The 21,230-nt window shown below is 42.9% G+C and overlaps 7 protein-coding genes across 9 annotated transcripts; 4 read left to right on the top strand and 3 right to left on the bottom strand.

Moving 5' to 3' along the window:
- The first annotated feature begins 16 nt into the window (after window positions 1-16).
- Window positions 17-516, top strand: LOC6622088 (uncharacterized). The gene has a single exon (XM_002047692.4). It carries the CDS (start codon window positions 49-51, stop codon window positions 457-459), a length of 411 nt encoding a protein of 136 aa, XP_002047728.1. The 5' UTR covers window positions 17-48; the 3' UTR covers window positions 460-516.
- On the bottom strand, window positions 505-4,586 carry Klp67A (Kinesin-like protein at 67A). Its single transcript, XM_002047690.4, has 5 exons — window positions 4,129-4,586; window positions 2,982-4,062; window positions 1,023-1,824; window positions 825-953; window positions 505-760 (listed from the first exon to the last, which is right to left on the bottom strand). Exons 1-5 carry the CDS (start codon window positions 4,425-4,427, stop codon window positions 633-635), a joined length of 2,439 nt encoding a protein of 812 aa, XP_002047726.1. The 5' UTR covers window positions 4,428-4,586; the 3' UTR covers window positions 505-632.
- On the top strand, window positions 1,978-2,894 carry mRRF1 (mitochondrial ribosome recycling factor 1). Its single transcript, XM_002047691.4, has one exon. The coding sequence runs from the start codon at window positions 2,037-2,039 to the stop codon at window positions 2,817-2,819; it is 783 nt and encodes a 260-aa protein (XP_002047727.1). The 5' UTR covers window positions 1,978-2,036; the 3' UTR covers window positions 2,820-2,894.
- A 108-nt stretch (window positions 4,587-4,694) lies between the features above and the next one.
- LOC6622701 (protein FAM76A) lies at window positions 4,695-7,734 on the top strand. Of its 3 annotated transcripts, none has more exons than XM_002047689.4 (6): window positions 4,695-4,886; window positions 5,381-5,445; window positions 5,517-5,630; window positions 6,070-6,163; window positions 6,468-6,890; window positions 6,960-7,734. In XM_002047689.4, exons 1-6 carry the CDS (start codon window positions 4,800-4,802, stop codon window positions 7,356-7,358), a joined length of 1,182 nt encoding a protein of 393 aa, XP_002047725.1. In that variant the 5' UTR covers window positions 4,695-4,799; the 3' UTR covers window positions 7,359-7,734. The 3 variants fall into 3 exon arrangements, with proteins under 3 accessions (XP_002047725.1, XP_032290778.1, XP_032290777.1); XM_032434886.2 differs by lacking the exon at window positions 4,695-4,886 and adding an exon at window positions 5,143-5,184; XM_032434887.2 differs by lacking the exon at window positions 6,070-6,163 and having other exon boundaries at window positions 4,699-4,886.
- Window positions 7,728-8,642, bottom strand: Fdx1 (Ferredoxin 1). Its single transcript, XM_002047688.4, has 3 exons — window positions 8,338-8,642; window positions 8,194-8,245; window positions 7,728-8,131 (listed from the first exon to the last, which is right to left on the bottom strand). The coding sequence occupies exons 1-3, from the start codon at window positions 8,444-8,446 to the stop codon at window positions 7,780-7,782; spliced, it is 513 nt and encodes a 170-aa protein (XP_002047724.1). The 5' UTR covers window positions 8,447-8,642; the 3' UTR covers window positions 7,728-7,779.
- Window positions 8,643-9,071: 429 nt separating this feature from the next.
- On the top strand, window positions 9,072-12,942 carry flr (actin-interacting protein 1 flr). The gene is made up of 7 exons (XM_002047687.4): window positions 9,072-9,229; window positions 9,563-9,684; window positions 10,192-10,282; window positions 10,694-10,957; window positions 11,012-12,066; window positions 12,150-12,300; window positions 12,359-12,942. The coding sequence occupies exons 1-7, from the start codon at window positions 9,196-9,198 to the stop codon at window positions 12,466-12,468; spliced, it is 1,827 nt and encodes a 608-aa protein (XP_002047723.1). The 5' UTR covers window positions 9,072-9,195; the 3' UTR covers window positions 12,469-12,942.
- On the bottom strand, window positions 12,735-20,539 carry LOC6622485 (protein bric-a-brac 2). Its single transcript, XM_002047686.4, has 5 exons — window positions 20,444-20,539; window positions 16,431-16,605; window positions 15,059-15,382; window positions 13,987-14,996; window positions 12,735-13,928 (listed from the first exon to the last, which is right to left on the bottom strand). Exons 2-5 carry the CDS (start codon window positions 16,563-16,565, stop codon window positions 13,511-13,513), a joined length of 1,887 nt encoding a protein of 628 aa, XP_002047722.1. The 5' UTR covers window positions 16,566-16,605; window positions 20,444-20,539; the 3' UTR covers window positions 12,735-13,510.
- Between the last annotated feature and the right edge of the window lie 691 nt (window positions 20,540-21,230).

Genomic DNA, 21,230 nt, shown 5'->3' with positions numbered 1-21,230 from the left:
TGCTATAAAAGAGAGCGACGGGCATGAGCTAGACAAACAGTTCCCGTCATGCAGTTGTTTATTATATTTGCCCTGTGCTGGGTGGCGGCGGCAAGTGATGCCCACAAAGCAGTAGACAAACCGTTTGTGCCCCGCTATACGCTTTTGGCTGAGAGCAAGAAAAAGGATCAGGACTTGGATCAGCTGACAAGTGATGTAGTTGAACGGCAACCTTGGCGTCGATTGGCCTACGGCGGCTTCGGAGGTCAACAAACTGGCTGGCCGGGTCCCATGCAAGCCGCTTCACTTGGCCCGGGCCTGCTGCTATTGGGCGTCAATCTAGGCGCCCTGCTCTATATGCTGCTTGGCTTGCTAGGACTGGCGCCGTCACAGCGAATCGGGACCTGGCATGCGGGTGACATGTACCGGAACGATAGACAACATTTGGGTGCTGGCAAGGAATCGACATTATATTTCTAGAGTTGAAGCATTACACAATGCTTTTCAAAGTAAAAAAATAAAAACTTACACAATATATATATTTAATGATTAATTAGATTTTTACAAAACTAAAAGTAGAAAATGAAAAGTTTGGTTTGCATAAAACGAACGAAATTCAAAATAAACGCTTTAAATAATGCAAACATCATAAATTATTTTTTTACGCGAAATGAGGCTGCTCGATTTATTCTTACCACTGGCGCCTCCTTGGCACCCGAGCCAAGGGTTCCTGCAAGGCGAGATATCGGTTTGCGCAACGTCGCCGAACTGCCAGCGAGAGCTGCATAAAATATGATTGAAAATATGAATGGAACAAACGTAATCTTTATTGTCTTAATACTCACTCTTTGCGATAAGAGCACGTGGACTTTTTCTCACACAGTTCGCTGAGAACTTTAAATTCTCCTTTTGTATCGCAGCTGCGCATGTGCGCTGCAATCCCTGCGTGGTAAACTTGCTAGACTTGAGCAGAGCTGGAAATTGCAAAAGGCAACAGACTTAACAAACGTTTGGATATGGGATTTAATTTGATTTGAGCTAACCTTGCTTCATTTTCTCCTTGTCTGCAGATCCGCAGACATTCTGATCCGAGAGCATGTCCGATACCATACGATGGCTGACGGGTCGTGGTTTGGTTACGGTCGCTGTTAGCGCTTTGTGCGACTTCGTGTTGCTGGCAATAACTTGAGTAACGTCAAGGTTGCGTGGTTTCTTAAACTGCTGCTGGCTGTCCTCTACAGTGTCCGTGTCAGAGTCTGTGTCCTCGAAGCTATCCACGCCCAGGTGAAGCACAAATTCACTATTGGTTAATGTGTGCGTGTAGCGACGAGTGCGATTGCGCTTTCTGGCGCTGCTGGTCAATGCTGATGACGGCTCATCCTCCTCATGCTGCTCGGCAAGGAGTGCATCCAATTCCATGTCCTGCGCTGTAGCTTCTGTTTCCGACTCCGTGAAACGCATCTTTCTTTCCAATCGTTCGTATACACCTTGTATCTCAGGCGTCAGTTTCTGCGTCTCCTCCAGACGATTGTATAACTGATGTAATACATCGCAGATCATGGAAAAGGACTTACGCAGGAGGCTCGAATTCTCCGCCTGCTCATTGTTAATACCGGTCAGATGATTGCTGTTTATCTGCTGCTTGGACAGCTGCACTTCCAGATCCTTATTGCTTAAATACAAGCTGAGTATGTGGTGGTACTTTGATTCCTTCGCCTCAAGCTTTAGCTTTTTCAGATTTATGCAGGCAGCCTCCAACTTGTTGCGCCACAATGGCAGCTCATCGGTATATTTTTGATTTCTTGCGCCCAATGCGTTCACATAGTTCGTGAATAGTTTATAGTCCTGCCAACAAGAGAGGTGTGAATATTTTTAAAATTATAAATTTATATAAACACATAAAACACAGAACAAATATGTTCACAGCTTTTTGCTTCGTCAGCGTACTGTCCTTGCCCAGCAAAACAAGTTGGCAACGCTGTTTGCCAGATATATTCAATTTGAAGCAAGTTGGCAACTTGACATTTATATTATTTGTAAATTTTAATTATTTGGAAATGCTCGCCAAAACGGGAGTGCATTTACGTGCCTTGAGCACTAGGCTAACGCCACTTCGTCCGGTGCTCAATACATTCAGCCAATATCAACAACATCCACAAACGGGAGCAGGAGAAGCAGCCTTGTGGCTGCAACAGGCGCGCGGTTATGCAAAAGGCAAGGATAGAAAGAAAGAAAAAGGCGGCAAAGGTAAACCTGTTAAGGTGGAGATAAATGAGCAGCAGCTGCGCGAACTAATTAACCTGGACAGCCTGAATGCACAGATGGAAAAGTCAGTGCTCCAAATGAAAGACGACTTCATAAAGAACCTGTCGCTGCGCTCCACAAGCGGCGCCATCGACTCGCTGCGTATCAAAGTGGATGGAGCGGAGCATGAGCTGCAGGAGCTAGCGCAGATATCGCGCAAGAATCCAAAGACGATTGTTGTGAATATGATTGCCTTTCCCCAAACGATACCCGATGTGTTGCGGGCAATAGAAAAAAGTGGCATGAATCTAAACCCGCAGCAGGACGGCACAACACTCTTCATACCAATACCCAAGGTGACCAAGGAGCATCGCGAGCACCTCTCCAAGAATGCCAAAGCTATGTTTATCAAGTACCGCGACGCCATACGAGACATACAGAATACACAGATACGCAAGCTCAAGAAGCAGACGGACATTGGAAAGGACGATGCGTTTGCGGCCCAGACCCAGGTCACGGCCATTGCGGACAAATACATTGCCGAGGCGGACAAATTGTTGGCTAGCAAACAGAAAGAGCTTCTCGGCGATACATAAAGACTGATATTGATTATAAAGTTTGCCCATAAATGTCACTGCCTTTTATGAAATATCAAAACTATGTAAGATAAACTTTTGTCTGATAATTAGCCTTAAGCGTCGACAAATTTATCATCACGCTTGGGCGCAGCAAATTTAAGAGTTAATCAAGATACGCACCTCCTGGAACAGTCGTTGGTCCAGCGTCACAATTTTGCGCAGCTGCTCAAAGTCTTTCTTCAGCGTTTGTCGGTAGCTCAGGGTCTGTATTTTGCTGCGTAGACCAATGACGCACTGCTGCAGTTTGATAACAGTTGCGTATACGGCGTCGATTCGGTTAAACCACGGTTTAAGCTCCTGAGGATCGTAGCCATTGTTTCCGGAGCGTTCCATTTGCGCCAGCTTGGCTTCCAAACCCTTGTTATGCTGTAATAGACGTTCCTGCTCGCTCATAAGCTCGGTAACCTTCTTCACATAGAATTCCTTGGGCAAGTTCGACTTGAGCACATTCTGGCGCAGCACAGAGCGTATCTTCTTGGCGCGACTGGCATACTTGAGGGTGTTATAGGTGTCCTCGTAAGTGAGCGAGCTCATAGATACATTGGCCACCATCAGAGTGCGGCAGTTACCGCCGAGGGAGTCTTTTAGAATTCGTGTCAAGTTCGAGTCGCGATAGGGTATATGCTTTAGACCATCGGCCAGCTTGTTTATGCAGTTGCCCAGCGCCAACAGGCTCTTGTTGATGCTGGCGCCCTCCTTGAAGCGCATACCAAGGCCCTTGGTGCTAGCCGCACGTTCACTGCCCGCTAAATCAATCATGGAGAGCTTAACACTGCGCTTGGCACCAGTATTGTGATCCGTGATCCGAATGTGAACTTGGAAAATAGCATGCGAACGTGAGCTTTCCGCGTTGGAATCCGTTGGATGCTGCGTGCGATTCGAATTGCCCAGTCTGAGCATGTGCAGCAGCTCGTCAGCACTGTATATGGGCTGCAGAACTAATCCGCTCACGACCACACCATTCGAGTCCTCGCGCAGCTTTAGGGGGCCTGATTTTGTAAGCAGGTTCATAACCTGCTCGTTATACACCTCCAAATAGCTGACGCCCACGTCGAACTTGCGTATGTCCTGTTGGCTTTGAATTTTCTCGAAAAGGTCGCGCATTGTCAGAAACGTGAGACCCGGACTATTTTCGCTGCCAAGCATTGTGTATGTTTTGCCTGCACCCGTCGCACCGTACACAAACACCGAACAATTGTACCTGTCAGCACAGCGAGATGCACACGTTAACAACAATATTATGTATCAAGTGCTTTCTTACACTTACCCATCGAGCACTGCATCGACCAGCGGCGCTGTACACTCCATGAACAGGTCCTCGTTTGTGCGATCTGTGTCGTAGACACGATCGAATTCCATTGATAGTTTTTTGTTAGTACGCTTAGAGATGTCTCGGTATTGCTGCTTGGCACCCTGGAAAAAGAACTCGTCGTCTTCCTCGTCTGGGTCGAACAACAGTGAAGATCCGTCCATTACTTTTATAATACATCTTTGATTTTGTTCTGTTTCCCGCTGATTGTATGGTCGAACGCGCACTATCACTTTAATATTGGTTTGTTCAGGCATGTTTGAAACTGTTTAGTTACACTTTTCGCTTATTGTTGTTATCTGTTTGTTTTTTCTTGTTTTTTTGTTGAGTTATTAGTACAGCCTGAATTGGACGTTTTTTGAATTGTTTGAATTTTGCTTTGAGGCGTCTTTCTCTCTTCTTCTTTGCACTCACTGAAACTGAGCTGTATTTAGAGGGTTGCTGTGCGTACGATAAATTGAAAATCGATAAATGTTTATTTGCGTGAAGCATGGTCACCCCAATGCCGAGCTTGTATTTCAATTTAATTATTGTGGTGACACTGTTTGCGTCGTCTTCTAAATCGCAAATAAAAAGTAAAATTTATTAAAGAAAATAGCACAAAAGAGAAATAAAACACAAATTTAGAAATGAGTTCAAAAGTATTATTCGCATGCTCCAAATGTTTTTCTCGGCACCCATACGAAGAACTTTCCTCGGGCCAGCAGCTTTGCAAGGTGAAACAAATAATACGAATTAAATCTCTTAAACAAACACAAAATGCAACAAACAAACAGCATTTCGCATGTGTGTGTATGCATTGTGCCAAAAGTAAAGGATGTGTACGTGGGCTATTGCTCTTGGCAATAACAAAATAAAAATGACGCGACGCTTGCTTGCGAAAATTCTTGCTGCGCATTAAAAGTGAAAATGAACGGCAAGAGGAAGCAGAATGGTAGCAGCTCATTGCAACATTGTATATGGCCGTGGCGACGACGCCTGTGACTAATGAAATTTGAAGCTGCCGCCGTAATTGTAATGTGTTGAACTGCAATTGCCTATCAATTCAGGGTCCAGCTAAACACCGCTTTTATTGAGAATACAATTGCAATGCAAACAAACAAAAGCAAGCAGCAAAATATGCTCGTGCTCAGCGAACAATTCTCACTTGTTTTAGACAAGGCTGAAATAAACACAACTCACGTTTCATTTTCATTTTGATTTTCCACAGGTGTGCCGTGGTTCTACCTCAGTTGTTAAATGTACTTACTGCCGCTCGGAATTTCCCTCCACCTCGTAAGTAAATGAAAATGCTTAAATCTGTCTATTCTGCATGGCTCTATTCGTTTTTTTTTTCACATTTCCAGCAAATCACAGAGTGCCTGTAAAAAATGCGAACATTATTTGAGTAAATATGGCAAGCCCACCGCCTGTGAGTGCTGCAAAATCGTTGCCGCCTTCGGCAGTTCCAAATGCATGAGGTACGTTGATCTTCAACTCAATCACTTTAACTAAAGCAAAAACTAGTCACTTTGATAGAAAAAAAAAATAAATTAAAAAGCACGAGCAACGTGGCAGCCGCTGTAATTTGAATGCACAATGTATAAAGAGCTCGTATCAATATAATTTGATAATCAAATAACTTATTAAACGAACTTTATGTTTAGCCATGTACCTTCCCTTGTTACCCAACTAATTGTGCCTTCAAAATACATGTACCAAAGCGCGTTTGCCTTGCCCTTGAGTAGATACTCTCTTCTTGAACTCTTCAAATAGCAAACCAAACAAAATAGAAACGAAAACAACGTCTCTTATGAACGCAAAACATTTTTCTCTCTTCTCTTTTCTGCTCCACGTGTGTGTGCCAAACAAAATGAAAAACATTTTAACCAAACCAAATATCACACTAACTGCAAATAGATGCGCCAGCTATGAGGCTAAGTACGGACCGCCCACACAATGCGACGAGTGCAAGCTGCGATCGGCCTTTGACAGGCGCGACGAGAACAAAAAGGTCAGCGATATACAAAGAAGAAGGCTCAAAGCTGATGTAGCTAACTAGAGTCAGCATCAAGGATTGCAGCCATTTTACTTTAACAATATTGAATAACATAATTTTAAGAAAAACCTGTTTCATTTAGACAAACATCATGTACAGCTCCACCGAGTGGCGTGTTGCAGTCATGAGTCTAGAGATTTTGTATTGCGTTCATAAGAGTGTTGAGCCTAAAAGTTTTAAGAGCACACTTTAGTATTTAAGCCAGCATAACCACGAATAACACTTTATCTTAATCGAACAATTATTTGCCCTCTTGCAGGTCAATGGCAAAGTACTGTGTTGGCTGTGTACCTGTGCGTATAAGCGTGCTCTGCTGAAAGCGCAGCAGGAGGGCCGAATATCCATGTCTAAGAAGCGACCACATGAGAAGTCCTCGTCAACTGCGCATAGAGAAGGCCACGCGTCCGCAAAGAAATCAACACGCGGTGCAGACATTTCCAAAGGCGCTGGCAACATCAATACCAGCGGTGTAACATCAGTTGGCGGTGCCGGCTTAGATCTACCCGACAAGATATCGCGCGGCAATAGCGGTAACGGCACAATTGCTGCACCAGCTGCCATCACAGTGGACACAAACTCGTCGGATCACGTGGTAGCCATTACATATCTGAAGGAGCGCATTGCCAGTCTTGAGAAGCGCTTGAATCAAAAAGACAAAGAGCTCCTGGAGAAGGATAAGCAAGTGGGTGACACGCAAAAACACATTAAAACAATGCTAATGAATTTGTAATGAATATTTTAATATTTGCAGTTGACAGAGCTGAAGGGCAAAAACTTCGAAAAGGAGAACGAGATGCGCAACAGACTGAAGGAGGTTGAGCGGCTGCATGACATGAAAGTTGACAATTTGAATCGCAAGGTTGCCAGCCTTCTGAAAGACTTGGCTGTTATGAAGAAAAGCAACAACAAAAAGGGCGGTGGAGGCGGCGGCGGCGTCACCAAAGCTGAAAAGGAAGCAATCAAACGCGAGAACTTATCGCCCAAAGAAGAACTTGTTGCTGTTCCTGCGCCCGATAAGCAAAGCAAGCGAGAGCCAGAACGTGATCTGGACAAGGATGAAAAGAGTCGCGATCGTGATGAGGAGCGTAGCGACCAGGACCGTGGTAGCGTGCACTCTCGCTCAGGTTCCAGCAGTCCGTCGTCGAACTGAACGCACACTTAACCCAATGAGCATCATTCACACACACCGGCACAATCGTTCTATAGTGCAGTGTATTTGTTGTAATGATTTTTAGTTTGTCGCTATACACATTTAGACTATTACATATATTCTTTAATTGTAACATAATTATTACAATATTGTTTTATACCATTTCTTATGACACCACATTTCCACAAACTCAAACTGTTTTCATCCTTTTCGTTCTGCTTTCATTTCATGGTATTCACCAATTAGAAAATGTAATTATATAGGCTCAACTTAATAAAATGTTCTTTAGTTTAATTTGCCAGATGACACACAAAACGAAAGCATTGTTTATAAACTTAAGAAATATATGAAAGTTGGGAACACGAACACTTAAAACATAATCTTTATTTAACTGGGAATAATAGCAATAAACAACGCTGTGTTAATGAGGCTTTGGCTTGTGTCCGTCCACATAGAAATTACGTGTTGCCTGGGGCAGCACAAGCTCCATGCCTTCCATGCTCTTTTCAAGCACTATTTGACAGCCAAGGCGGGAATTTTCTCGCAGAAATGGCGCCATATCTAGCAGGTCATCCTCCTTTTCATCTGCCTCGTTCAGCTTTTCGAGATAGTTGTGCTGCACATACACATGGCATGTGGTGCAAGCTAGAGATGCCTCACAGGCACCCTCCATTTCAACGCCATGCCGGTGCGCCAGGTACAGCACATTGTCGCCCACCTTTCCTTGCACCTTGGTGCGTTTGCCCTCCTTGTCGACATACGTTATGTTAACGCTAGATCGAGCAAATTATCACAAATCGTCCACATTAAGCGCTTATTTTTGCCAGTTACTTACATTTCATCCGGTGATTTAGGATCTTGCCACTCGTACTCGCCATGTCTCAGAACTAAAAACAATACACAAGCCAAATATAATTTCATAATCAACACGCACAATTGCAAATAGCAGCTGCGCCCAACGTTGAGGCGGGTCACTTACATCTTGTAGTGTGCAGCGCATTTTTGACTGTGTAAGCCGGTAATTTTAAAACTTGCTTAAAAAGTAATTGACGGGAATTACGCGTATGGCGCAAAAGTAAACAAAACATTTTTAAGGTTACGAATTACATACGGATAGTTGTGGGCACCTAGAAACTTTAACATTCGTTGAAAGTTTTTAACAGTGCACGAAATTGTTTCTCAGAATTCAATACTTGTTTAACATAAAGCAAATAACTGATTTGCTAAATGGAGTTTGCTACGAAAAAAATTTAAGAAAGGATCAATAAGAAATAATTTTTTGTATAATGTCTAAATTAGAAGAAAATGGCAAATGATGCATAGCATTAAACAGCTGCTGACTGACTTGTAATGAGTCCTAGCATATTACAGTCATCACAGATCAGCTGACTTTTAACATTGTACAAACGTCAAGATATTTTTATTTCCATCCCTCTCCTGCTTGGTGAGAGTATGTTATGGCTTGTTATGCATATGTAGAGACTGTAAACTAGACTGTTAAATTCAAACTTAAAACTCAATAGCCGCTCTTATTCCAAACGAAAGCAAACTTAATTGCTCATTACCATTAATGTGTATTGAATTCCGCTAAGTAAATAAAAAGTCTATGGTTTTTTGTGAGGAAAATATTTGAATAATAGCAGTTTTGACATGTTAATAACAGAATATTAAAATGTTAAACTCTTGTCGCTGTTAAACTTAATAACAACGAAAGGCATCAAATTTGTACGGCAGCCCTGGTCGCGTACAGTGCTAGTGCGGGTGTTTTTACGCTAATATATCAATTTGCTATTTATACAAAGCCAATAGGAAATCGTAAGCCACTAGAGAAAAAGCAATGGCGCAACCACAACAACCGGCCTATGAAAACAGTAAGTTATACTTGATTCTAAAATTACCATAAAAGTAGTGAAAACAGCAATAGCGGCGTCGCCGAAAATGAGTCAGCCAAGAACGGTAAAAACAGCGGAAACGCTTTGATATGACCATAAATGGAATTCAGCTAGTCGGCGACGCAACGTAGTCGTAGACATATTCAGATAAACAGTAGTGCGGGCAGGGGGATCCCTTGACCCGGCGAAAGCAAAGCACAAACCGGCTAAAAGCCGCCGACCGCACCCTGTTCTGTTTTTAACTGTCTACCCATGGCGGTTTATAATATGTTTTCATTATTAATTTAAATTTGAATTTAAAAAACTTTGCAGAAAATGTCTATGCAACGCTGCCGCGCACTCAACGTGGCCAGCCCATTGTTTTGGGTGCAGATCCCAAGGGCAAGAACTTTCTCTATACCAATGGCAACTCGGTGATAATCAGAAATATTGAGGTAAGTTCATTTGATATCTGCACAAATTTGGGCTATAATAATAACACAAAATATGAGACGTCTGCTCCAAAAAGCGAATAATGTTTTATTTTTGGACTGCGCACGGCGGCAGCTGCAATTTTCAAGCGTTATTTTCCACTTGACAGCGATCATTCTATCTGTGCGTGTGTGTGTGTGTATGCTGGCTGTTCTATATTTATTTACCGCACATCTGTACATAAGTATGTGTATATACATTGTATATATTGCCGCAGCCGGCGCGGCTTTTTCTTCACAAAAACAAACACACAGACACACACATAGAAATTTCTTTCACTCTCTCTCGCTCCCTCTCTTTATCTATCTTACTGCCCACACAACATAATTATGATGACGCCGCTGCTGCTGCGGCTGCCGCTGTCCACAACAAAATTGCTTGTAAATATTATTAATTTTTTGAATTTTGTTATTTGTGCGCTTTTCTTGATTTGCCTCGTCACGCTCCGATTACCATCATCGCCTGCATAGAATCCAGCGATTGCCGATGTCTACACGGAACACTCGTGTGCAGTGAATGTGGCCAAGTATTCGCCCAGCGGCTTCTACATTGCATCCGGCGGTAAGTTAAGCAATGCAACCAGCTGTAAAGAAGCCGTAAAAATCACAGACACCACAATCATGTCCATGACTCACGTCAGCTGTCAATACACAATTTCCATATGAGCATGGGGCGATTAACTTATCACTTTCAAAGCGAATGAAAACTTAATAAAAAAAATTGCATAGAATAATAACCCATTTTTCCAATCTTGATCAACCGTAAGAGCTATATGTAGGCATACCTTTCTACCATGCTATCTAGCTTTTGTATTGATGTTATCTTTTATAGAATTTACCCTCTTATCTATAGCAATATGTATATAACGGGGAATTTAGTTAAATAAACGTGCTCGCTTGCACATCATAAATATAAGATATTTTTCATCAAAAATATTTCAAGTAAATAACATTTTTCGTTGTTATCATACAGATGCCTCTGGCAAGATTCGTATTTGGGATACCGTTAACAAGGAGCATTTGCTGAAGAATGAATTCCAGCCGATTGTAGGACCTATTAAGGACATCAGTTGGTCGCCGGACAATCAACGCATTGTCGCCGTCGGCGAGGGACGCGAGCGTTTTGGTCATGTCTTTATGTCCGAAACGGGTACATCAGTGGGTGAAATTAGTGGCCAGTCCAAGCCCATCAACTCGGCGGACTTCAGGCCAGCCAGACCATTCCGCATCGTGACTGGTACGCAATAATATATTCTATAAATAGTTTAGCATCTAATACATGGAATTCCAGGCAGCGAAGACAACACGATCGGCATTTTCGAGGGACCTCCGTTCAAGTTTAAAATGACAAAGCAGGAGCATTCGCGTTTTGTGCAGGCTGTGCGCTACTCGCCGGACGGTAAATACTTTGCCTCGGCTGGCTTTGATGGCAAGGTGTTTTTGTATGATGGAACCAGCTCGGAACTGTTGGGCGAATTTGGTTCGCCAGCACACAAGGGTGGCGTTTATGCGGTCGCATGGAAGCCAGACGGCACACAGCTACTTACCTGCTCGGGTGATAAGACCTGCCGTCTCTGGCAGGTTGAGTCTCGTGAGCTGATCAGCGAGTTTGTTATGGGCAGCACCGTGGATGATCAGCAGGTGTCGTGTCTGTGGCAAGGGGAGCATTTGCTAACCGTCTCCCTGTCTGGAGTGATTACTTACTTGAATGTGGAGGATCCCAGCAAGCCACTGCGGGTGGTCAAGGGTCACAATAAACCAATTACAGTCCTGGGCTTGAGCGATGACCGCAGCACTATATACACCGGCAGCCATGACGGCATTGTGACCAACTGGAATTCCGGCAACGGCGTCAACGATCGCATCACCGGTACTGGTCATGGCAATCAGATAAACGGCATTGCCGCCTGGGATGAATTTGTCTACACATGCGGAATTGACGATAGTCTAAGGCAGTTCAGTGTCGAGGGCAACAGCTACACGGACTACGTAGTCAAGCTGAATTGCCAGCCACGCGGCTTGGCCATCTTACGGAGTGAGAATATCATTGCCTTGGCTTGCATTAAGGAGCTTACTTTGGTGCAGGGTCAAAAGAAGATATTCTCGCTGCCCATCAAATACGAAGCCAGCTCTATTGCAGCCAATGCTGACACTTTGGATGTGGCTGTCGGTGGTGATGATCAAAAACTGCATATCTATTCACTTAAAGACGGCACTTTAGAGCTGAAGACGGAACTGGACCATCTGGGCGCTGTCACCGATGTTGCCTATTCGCCGGATCAAAAGTATTTGGTTGCCTGTGATGCTCATCGTAAGGTGGTCCTTTATTCGGTGGAAGAATACAAGGTGAGCGGCTGCTACCTATAAAGAATATTTGAAACATATTACGACTTCCATGTTATCTTATCTTATTTAATTTATTATTCAAGCTGGCTCACAACAAGGAATGGGGCTTCCATAATGCGCGCGTCAATACTGTGGCCTGGTCACCCAACTCGCTGCTAGTGGCCAGCGGCTCGCTTGATACTACAATTATTATTTGGTCTGTGACCAATCCAGCAAAGCACACCATCATCAAGAGTGAGAAAAACTTAACTATATAACTGACTTTAAAATAACATTGTTCTCTTCTATTTAGATGCTCATCCACAGTCGCAAATTACGCGCCTAGTGTGGCTGGACAATAATACTGTGATCTCCACTGGTCAGGATTGCAATACCAAAGTCTGGCATGTAGAAACTATCTAAATTATGCCAATAGGAAAAGAGCAACGAGATATATATAGCGCAGCCAGCGCATATTTTTATACTTATTCAGCGAGAAAGAGGAGAGACGGATCCGTTTAAAACCCATTGAATTGCCGCCGAGCTCCTACTAATGCTTCGGAATCAGCTTCATTTCATTTAAGTGCAACAGTTTATTTAAATTTAGATATTTATATTACGCACTCATTATGCCCCTTAACTTTAAGCCCAAAAGTGTTTTTCTGCCAATCATATTTTCTTTTTGCATGATGTGAATTGAAATATTTAAACATGAGCTATTCTTTGAAATAATTCCGTCAAACCAATCCCACTTCATTATACTTGTATGTGTTTTAAACAAATTTTTGATACTTATACAACTGAACTACAGTTTAAACATATGTATAAAGTGCGCCTGCGTACGTAAATTATTGTATTATGAAATGAAATAAATTAGTTTTTGCATAAAAGTAACAATACTAATGTCTTTTTTGTCGCTTAAAATTTATTTTGTTCTTGGTTTTTATAGGTTTTCACCTTGTCTTTTTGTGTGCATGTGTGTGCGTGTTTTTTGGTGTATAATTATATTTATAAAAATTGCTCTTAATTTATTAGAATGTGTAGGCGTGTGTGCGTAAAAGTGTATGTGTGTGTGTGTGTGCTTTGGTATTTGTAGAAGGTAGTTTGAAGCCTCGCGGTATTACAGTTTGTGATAATACAAACAGTTTGGGTGCACTCAGTGCTATCAAAACTGTTCGCACATGTCACCCCCAAACGGTGACAGTGCTGCCACCACTCACGACTTATCGACGCGCCTTATCGATAAGTGCAAGCGAAACTCTAACAAATGGCGCCAAAATTAACAGAATCAAAAATAAATCGAAAACAAAAACGACGAATTGTGCTAAGTATCACAGCCGGGTCTAAGACGTTGGTTTCGGTACGTGGTGGGGCTAATTTAAGTGAGAGGTTGTTTGTGTGCGAGTGTGTGTGTGCGTGTATGTGTTTGAGTGCGTGTTTAACAAGTTGAATTTGTGTTGCTGCCTCAAATGGTCGACGTATCCGTTTCGCTCTTCATGGAAACGGGCACCTCGTGCGCTACCTCCAGGCTGGGTGCTGTATTCGATTCGGCCACGGCAACAGCAGCCGCCGCGGCGGCCAGCTGAAACTGATTGGGAAGAAAAAGGTAAGGATTGGAGGAGAGCGCACCTGAGCCCGAACCGCCACTTGAGCCTGATCCTGACCCCGCGCCGGAGCCTGATGCCTCGCCGGCGGCCACATCGCCACTGGTCGCCGTAGCCGACGGCGCAGTGGCGGAGATCGATTGCGCTGCCAGCTTTGTGACGCGCTTGCGTCGGGCCTCGTTCTCGCAGGGAGACGGCGCGCCAGGATGACGATAGCTGACATGCTTGCGCAGTGCATCTTTGCTGCGCGACACATGCGAGCAAACATTGCACGCATAGCTGCAGGAGATTACAAGTTAATTCCAAGAACCGCATGTGTCCAGGAGGAATAGCTTACCGCACGTTCTGATGGGTCTCGAGATGCACACGCAAATTGTATTGGTTGCTGAGCTGCTTGTGGCAGATGAAGCATGTGGCATAGAGCTTGGAGTTGGACGGCGGCTTGTTGGCCGTGGGCATCTTCTCGGCACTCAGTGATAACAGATTTGGCTCCGACTTGGCGCTAATTAATTGCCCAGCTGCTGCAGCGGCCGCAGCCTCCCGTTGGCAGGCCGCGTACTGTTCGATGTGCTGTTGCAGCTTGACGTGATCCTCGGGCGTAATGTACGGCGGACTGGCATGGTGTGCTGACGCCTGGTGGGATGCCTGCTGTGCCGTTGTGGGCGTGGCAGCGGCACTATAACTAGGCAGCTTGGCGCTGCTGTACAAGTGGCCGGCGCTCAAAGGATTATTGTAGCTGGGCGACGACTTCACCACGGGCAGCTGCGGTGAGAAGTGCGACATGCTCTGTGGCGCCAGTGTGACCGGTGAGGTGGCCACTATTGAATTCGGAGCAGCACATTCCATGGGCGACTTGCTGCTATTGCTAGTCCTCAGATTTTCCACGATCTTGTCTATGCGCTTGACGTCCTTTTGTTGCTGTGCCGTTGAATTGCCTGGATTGCCGGTGGCCCCGCTGCCGGTCTTCGGCCGTTTGGACCCGTAGCAGTCCTCCTCCTCCAGACTGTTCTGGTAGAGCTGGCACTGCTGCTGGTACTTGGCCAGCAGCTCTGTGGTCTTGTTCAGCGCCGTCTGCGAGAAGTTCAATGGTTGCGGCAAGAGATTCGGATAGAATTGCAGCGACTTAAGAAAGAAGTTCTCCAATGGTGAGCCCAGCTTGTTGGCGAGCAGTGGCGCTTGCAGCGTGGGATTTGGCAGCTGCGGCATGACCAGACCAGGTGTATTTGTGGGTGTGGCCGCAGGCGATGGTGTCCTAGTTGTATCAAATGCCAGCGGCTTGTCCACGCTGGCGGGCTCCATGCAGGCTGTCGGCGTGCTGCACGGAGCACCTTTCGTTGTCTTGGGCAGCTATGGCCAGGGCGGGTATGGGTGAGATTTGGATAAACACTTGGCAATTCCTAATTACTTACATTATTATTTTGCACATCCGCCAGTCCCTTGATGCCCAGTGTTTCGGCCAGATTGAGCAGCATGGGTATCTGCTCCTCGTAGACATTCACCTCGCCCGAGTACATGAACGTTAGCAGGGCGACAATAGCGCCAAAACTGGCACCGGGTATTATGATGACCGGATGATTGCTGGCCTCCAGTGCACGAAAGATTTCCATGAAGAAGCTGCTGCAGGCGCTCAGCACCACGCGATGCGCACGCAGTAGACGACCCTCCGCCGAAATGGTCACATCCGTCAGCTGCGACTGATCCAGCAGCACGGGCAGCGTGCTGAGCAAGCTGGTCTGGAATGGAGACGAGGCAGCGGAATATGTTGTAGTTGCAATTGGAAGGGCAATTGGGTCACTTAATCGTATAAATAGTACGAGTCGATTTGGCCAGCTGCCTGGGACTGGGACGTGGGGCTGGCTAAATTTGTGCTGTCGGCCCTAGGCTAGAAAGTGCGCCCGGAAAACATTTGGAGCAGATGCGCCAGGCGACACTTAATGGCAGCTGAGCATTAATTGCAACTGCGTCGCGTTTGTGGCCGCCGCTTCGAAATTAGATTTAGTTGCTAGTAAAAATTCTTTGGATTTTGGCAATTGCAATGAACATTTCATTTATTTGACAATTTTTTTTTTTTTTTTTTTTTTTTTTGTATTTTGCTCCTTCTCTCTGTGTTCGGTGCCCCGACTTACTCCGCGCCGCTCTGTTGCCTTTGGCTATTTTGGACAGCTTTGTGGTTCCCTCCCAGTGCCACCCAGCCCCGACGGCTGATCTGTGGCCAGCATTGGTGAGCAACAAAATTGTCAGTATATGAAATGCGGAAAACTATGTGTGAATAAGTAACATATATATATACATATATTTATATATATATATATGTATATATATATATCGCTATACCCTATATATAGACGGGTGACATTTCGCTAGTCGCTTCTTGTGAACGATGTCCAGTCAGTTTTATGCCCGAGGCCAGGCCTTTAGATAATACACCGTATAAACTGACGACGTCTATAAAAACATTCATTTCGATTCATTTGAAATTTTCGTTTGCTTTGGAAAACAGATTGAAGCCAATAAATCATAAGATGAGCTAAGTAGCTCGGAATGGATGGCACCTGAACCGAGAAGAAAGCACAATGGCGTGGATTATAAATGCACCAAGTAGAATTCCATTTAGTTATATGAATTTGGCAAGATTTGTGGCCCGTTCTATTATTCAAATACTATCCTTATCCTTTCTATGGGCTTTTCTAACATTTATTTATCAATATCCTCAGTAATAAGTTGATTTATTAATTCATTTATTTAATTTTATTTTTATTTATTTGCTGACACTTTGCTCACCTGATGATTATGCCATCTCAGGCAAAATTGTTGCTGATTTTCGCTATGTTGTTGCTGCTGCTCCAGTTGATGTTGCTGCAGCTGCTGCTGTTGTTGTTGCTGTTGCCTGGCATTTGTTGTATTCACATGTTCCATAATTCATTAAGATTATCCTGTGTTGCTCACATAAATGGGTCTGCAAATAATTGAAATAGTTCCTTGGTTATTCTTATAGATTTTTGCTGTCAAAGAAACGCGCGTTTTTCAATTCACAATTCGCGTTTATTTTGCTATTCATAATTTGTTTGTTTGTCTTGCGTTTCTGTTCGCTGTCGTTTTTATTTGTTTATTTTGTTTATTTATTGAACATTTTGTCACACACTTTTCGTTACGCTTTGATTTTAAGAGACTCGCGAAATGCTCTTCATAGCGCGTTGATCTTTATGCCGATAACCGCTGCTCGAGACGCGCACGCGGCGTATACGTATTATGTCGTAGCATTTGGCATATTACTCATACGCCACGGTATGCTTTGCTACTGCTGCTGCTGCTGCTTCATGATATGAATAGCTGTGATGTAGTTGAAGCTGTGTGCGTTCTAGGTGTGACATAGTAAGGCCTGTGAGCGTCTGCCCGTGAGGGTATTAGAAAGATTTAAGGGAATAGCATATCGAAAAGTGTAAAGTCTTTATGCAAGTTTGGAGCTTTACAAGTTGCACAAGAAAAAGAATATTTGTCAGCTAAGGTACAAATTAATTCATTATTAAATTATGTTTAGTAATTGGCGATATAATAAATTGTTTTAATTGATATTTGCCCATTTTCATTTGAAATATTAACTGCATGGCTAGCCTTGCCTGCTCGCCTGCATTCCAAGGTAGGTTTGTATATGCCTGGGCTATTTTGTGTATATAACCAGACAACACCCAGTTGACAAATCTAAATTACAATAGAAATGCTGAAAGGAACAAGAAAACAACAGAGCACACACACACACACAGACAAACAGACACAGACTGTGAGATGGTGTTAGGTGCGCAGGGGCTTAGCATGTGCTTTGGCTGGCAATTAAATTAAATTTATTTAAATAAAATTAATTTGCTAATCTTGTCGTTGTGATTTGCATACCCTGTTCTGGGCGCAAAAGGTGTATATTGTAGTTGTGCATATGTATGTAACACGAAACAGGCAGCTTTCAGTCTAGCATATAAACGTCTGCCGTCTAGTCGAACTGGACAGGTGCATCCATCCACCTGTCCATTCTATCGTCCGTTTTTATTTGGAATTTAAATGTTTTTGTTTACTCAAAAGTCAATTGATATGGTTCTCTATCGCTCTTCATAAAGAGCTAAAAATGTTTCATGTACTGGTATCTCCTTTCCTGCTTCTTGACAGATATAACAGATATTTGAACCGGATTTTGATGATCAGACTGGGTGCAGGGTATCTTCTCGTTGGGCGGTTTCGACTCGAGCACTTTGACTTGTTTTTGGCTGGTCTCTGGTCTCTTACGTGATGGGGTCTGGCCTGGCTATATGTCTATCTCTGTCTGTATCTTTGGGTTTCTGGGCTGTGCTATAAATCTGCCAATTTCCATTGTTTAGCCATTGCGGTTATACTAGATGCCATGAAATACTACTTAGCATTTGGCTGGTGGTGGAAAGTGGGTTGTGGGCTGTGGGCTGTGGCTAACCCACTACTTTTGTCCGAGGGCTATTTTTGTGTGTGCATCCGACATGCATAATAGAAACTGTGTGAGAATCGCAAACTGCAACTCATTGGAGGCCCCCAAAGTGACAACTACGACATCTTTGCTAGCCGTTTGGTGCCCAGCATGCGATTAGTTTTTCTCGTTGTTGTTGTTGTTGTCGACAGACGGAATTTTCTTCATTCCATTATGTGCACAGCGAGTGAAAATCGCATCTAAGCATTTTTCTATTGAGCGACGAAGGCAAAAGAATACCAGAACCCCGGGTAACCGCAGGGGTATGAGGCTGGTGTAGGGGGGGATGGGGTAGAAGGACGCTCTGGCCTGGGATATGGCCTTTTTGGCGCTCGTTCACACAGAAAAAGTGTCTTTTCCGTAACTCTTTGGTATTTTTGCTCAGTTTTTACTTGAATATATTCCGAAATTAGTTTCTGTTGCTTATGTATTTTTAAATAGCCGCCACAAGAACTGTGCTAAACGCTCTCGCCAGCCTGTCTATTTTGATTTGTTGTCCAAGTGCCGTCTTTGTCAAGTGATTTCATCATCAGCCGCACCCTTCGATTCCCCCCCCCCCAAATCCATTGCGCTACCAAGCACGCGCGCCGATGCGTAATATTTTCAACATAATCGCGCATACGCCGCGTTGCCGCGTTTCCATAAAGACCAAAAGGATTTTCTTGCTTAGTTGATTATTTTTACACGGCATACACACACAAACTTCTGTTCACTTAAAATTTGTTGTTGTTCAATATTTTTTATGTTTTCGAATAGTTTTTTTTTTTGTTGTTGTTTGTTTTGTATTGTAGTCCAGCTTTTTTTCAACTGCCCTGGCAAAATCTAATTATAGGCCTAGGCCCAATTGAACTTAGGGGACGGGACGCGCCTGTCGGCTGGAATTTAATTTGTCAACCATTCACACGAGGCAATTTTATGATTTCCTGTTCTTAGTTTCTTTAGAACATTATTTGTTCTTTTTTTTTTTAATACATATACTAATAATATTTATATCGAGTCCAAAGTCTTTTTGATTGTCGGCACTTTCCTTTTCGTGTGTCTCCATTTAATGGAGGTAAATCGTGTTGAAAATTAACAATAAAACGATTTTTATATTGTGTTTAATGCCGTTTGTCTACAAATTAGTAATTAATTCGCTTAACCTTCCATTTCCAAATCTAGATACAACACTAAATTATGTTTTTGCATATATTTTGTATTATTTTATAGCCCAGCTATTATTTGGCTAGTTTTTCTTACATTCACACACACTTTTTATGATTTAAATGTCCCACAGTGTTATTAGATAATCAACTTCGCCTTCTTTGTCCACTTGACTCGTGCTCCGATCCAGGCTAGGTTGACTGTTTTTTATTGGGGTTTTATAAATTTATCAAAGATTAACATTTAATAAAAGTCCACTGAGGCGTTCATCTTTCTCACAGATTTCTTAGTTTTGTATGATTTTTTGAGCTTGGTGCATTTTTATTTTATTTTAATTGATACTTTGCCTGTATATGCCTACATTCTCATGATATTTTTTCACGTTTACTTTTCTGCTAATTATTCAGCTTAAGAACGGCATTTTTATATAGTTTGGTTTTTGCTCTATGTTTCTAATTTATGTGAGCTTTATGCTCTATGTATATACCCTTGCAGAAGGTAGTATGGCTTTGCCATAAAGTGTGTAACATAGAGAAGGTGATATCCCCTTTAGATATATATTCCTTATAAGCAACAGAAGTAGAATCTAAATCTGTTTTCCCGCAAATCCATTCTCAAACAATTTAAAGCTAACTGCATGAAACCTCGCATAGATAACGCATATGTGCTACAGATCGTACTAATATATCGATCAGCTGTATATATATTTACATTTTTATTAACTCGTAAATTGAATATAGGAATGTATGCAAGGGCATTTAGAATTCGGCCTGCCGATCTTGTATTTACATATATTTTTATATATTTTTTGCTAGCCACGCGCTTAATCAAATTTTTATTTTTATTTTTTTATTGTGTCACTTTTTTTTCCACATTTTTCTGACACATTCTTTAGGCGCTTTTGTTTATCTAAGCTTTTAGTTAAATTATTATTTTGTACACCTGTTATTATTATTATTATTTTGGCACTTTTTAATAAAAATTTCTGCACCAAACACAATTTTGTTTTAATTTATATTTATTTTTGCATATCCTGCATATTTAATTTTGTATTATTTTATTTATTTCAATTTTTGCATAGTGTGAATTTTCATGGTTTTTCGCGCAAAGATTTCGATTAAATTTTCATGGCGTGCATTTTCTTTTCTCAGCTTAGCCAAGCGCGCACCTTTGTTAACCGTTTGCTGCTCGCATCTGAAATGAAAATATCCGAAAATGTTTCAATTCTTTCGGCTTTAGTTGGAGATTTTCTATTTTTCGAATGTCCATCTCTTGACAATTTTTTCTGTGCGCCTTTCGATGCTGTTGCTGCTGTTGTTTTTTTTTTTTTCTCTTCTTGTTGTTGTTGCCATTTGTTTTGTTGATTTGATTTCTCGCTCGTCGCCGTCGTCGTTGTCTTCGCTGTGGATGTGGATGTCTTTGCTCAGCTCCTAACGATCTCGATCTCATCAACAGCAGCATCATCGTCATCATCGTCGTCGTCGTCGTCGTCTTCGTTGGTTCCATGTTCTAATTAATGAGCAAGCAGCCAGCGAAGAGAAATTGTTGCAGTTTTGTACTCGCAAATTTGTTGTTTAATTAATTGGCTGCAACAAAATTTAGTTAATCAAAACATTTGTTTATTCATAATGCACATAATGAGCATCAAGTTGTAGTCCATCTGCTACTCGAGACACAATTGACATACACACACGCACACACACACACACACACACGCGCACACACTCAAATGAGAAAATCTCACAATTCGTGTGCATTATTAATTTGCAATAAAAATGTGGAAGCTGCAGCCGACAAAAATTTACAAAAATAAATTTTGGTACCTGCCGCTGTTGAATTATGTTGACAACGCCTGACACATACAAATGGAGGCGCATTGGAGGCGCTGCTGGGCCAAATCCCCCCCCGAAAGGGGCTGCACTTTTTCAATTCATTAAAATGCCAGAAATACTTAT

The sequence above is a fragment of the Drosophila virilis genome, chromosome 3 (assembly GCF_030788295.1).
Source record: "Drosophila virilis strain 15010-1051.87 chromosome 3, Dvir_AGI_RSII-ME, whole genome shotgun sequence".
NCBI lineage: Eukaryota > Metazoa > Arthropoda > Insecta > Diptera > Drosophilidae > Drosophila > Drosophila virilis.
This window is presented reverse-complemented; position numbering and strand designations above follow the sequence as displayed.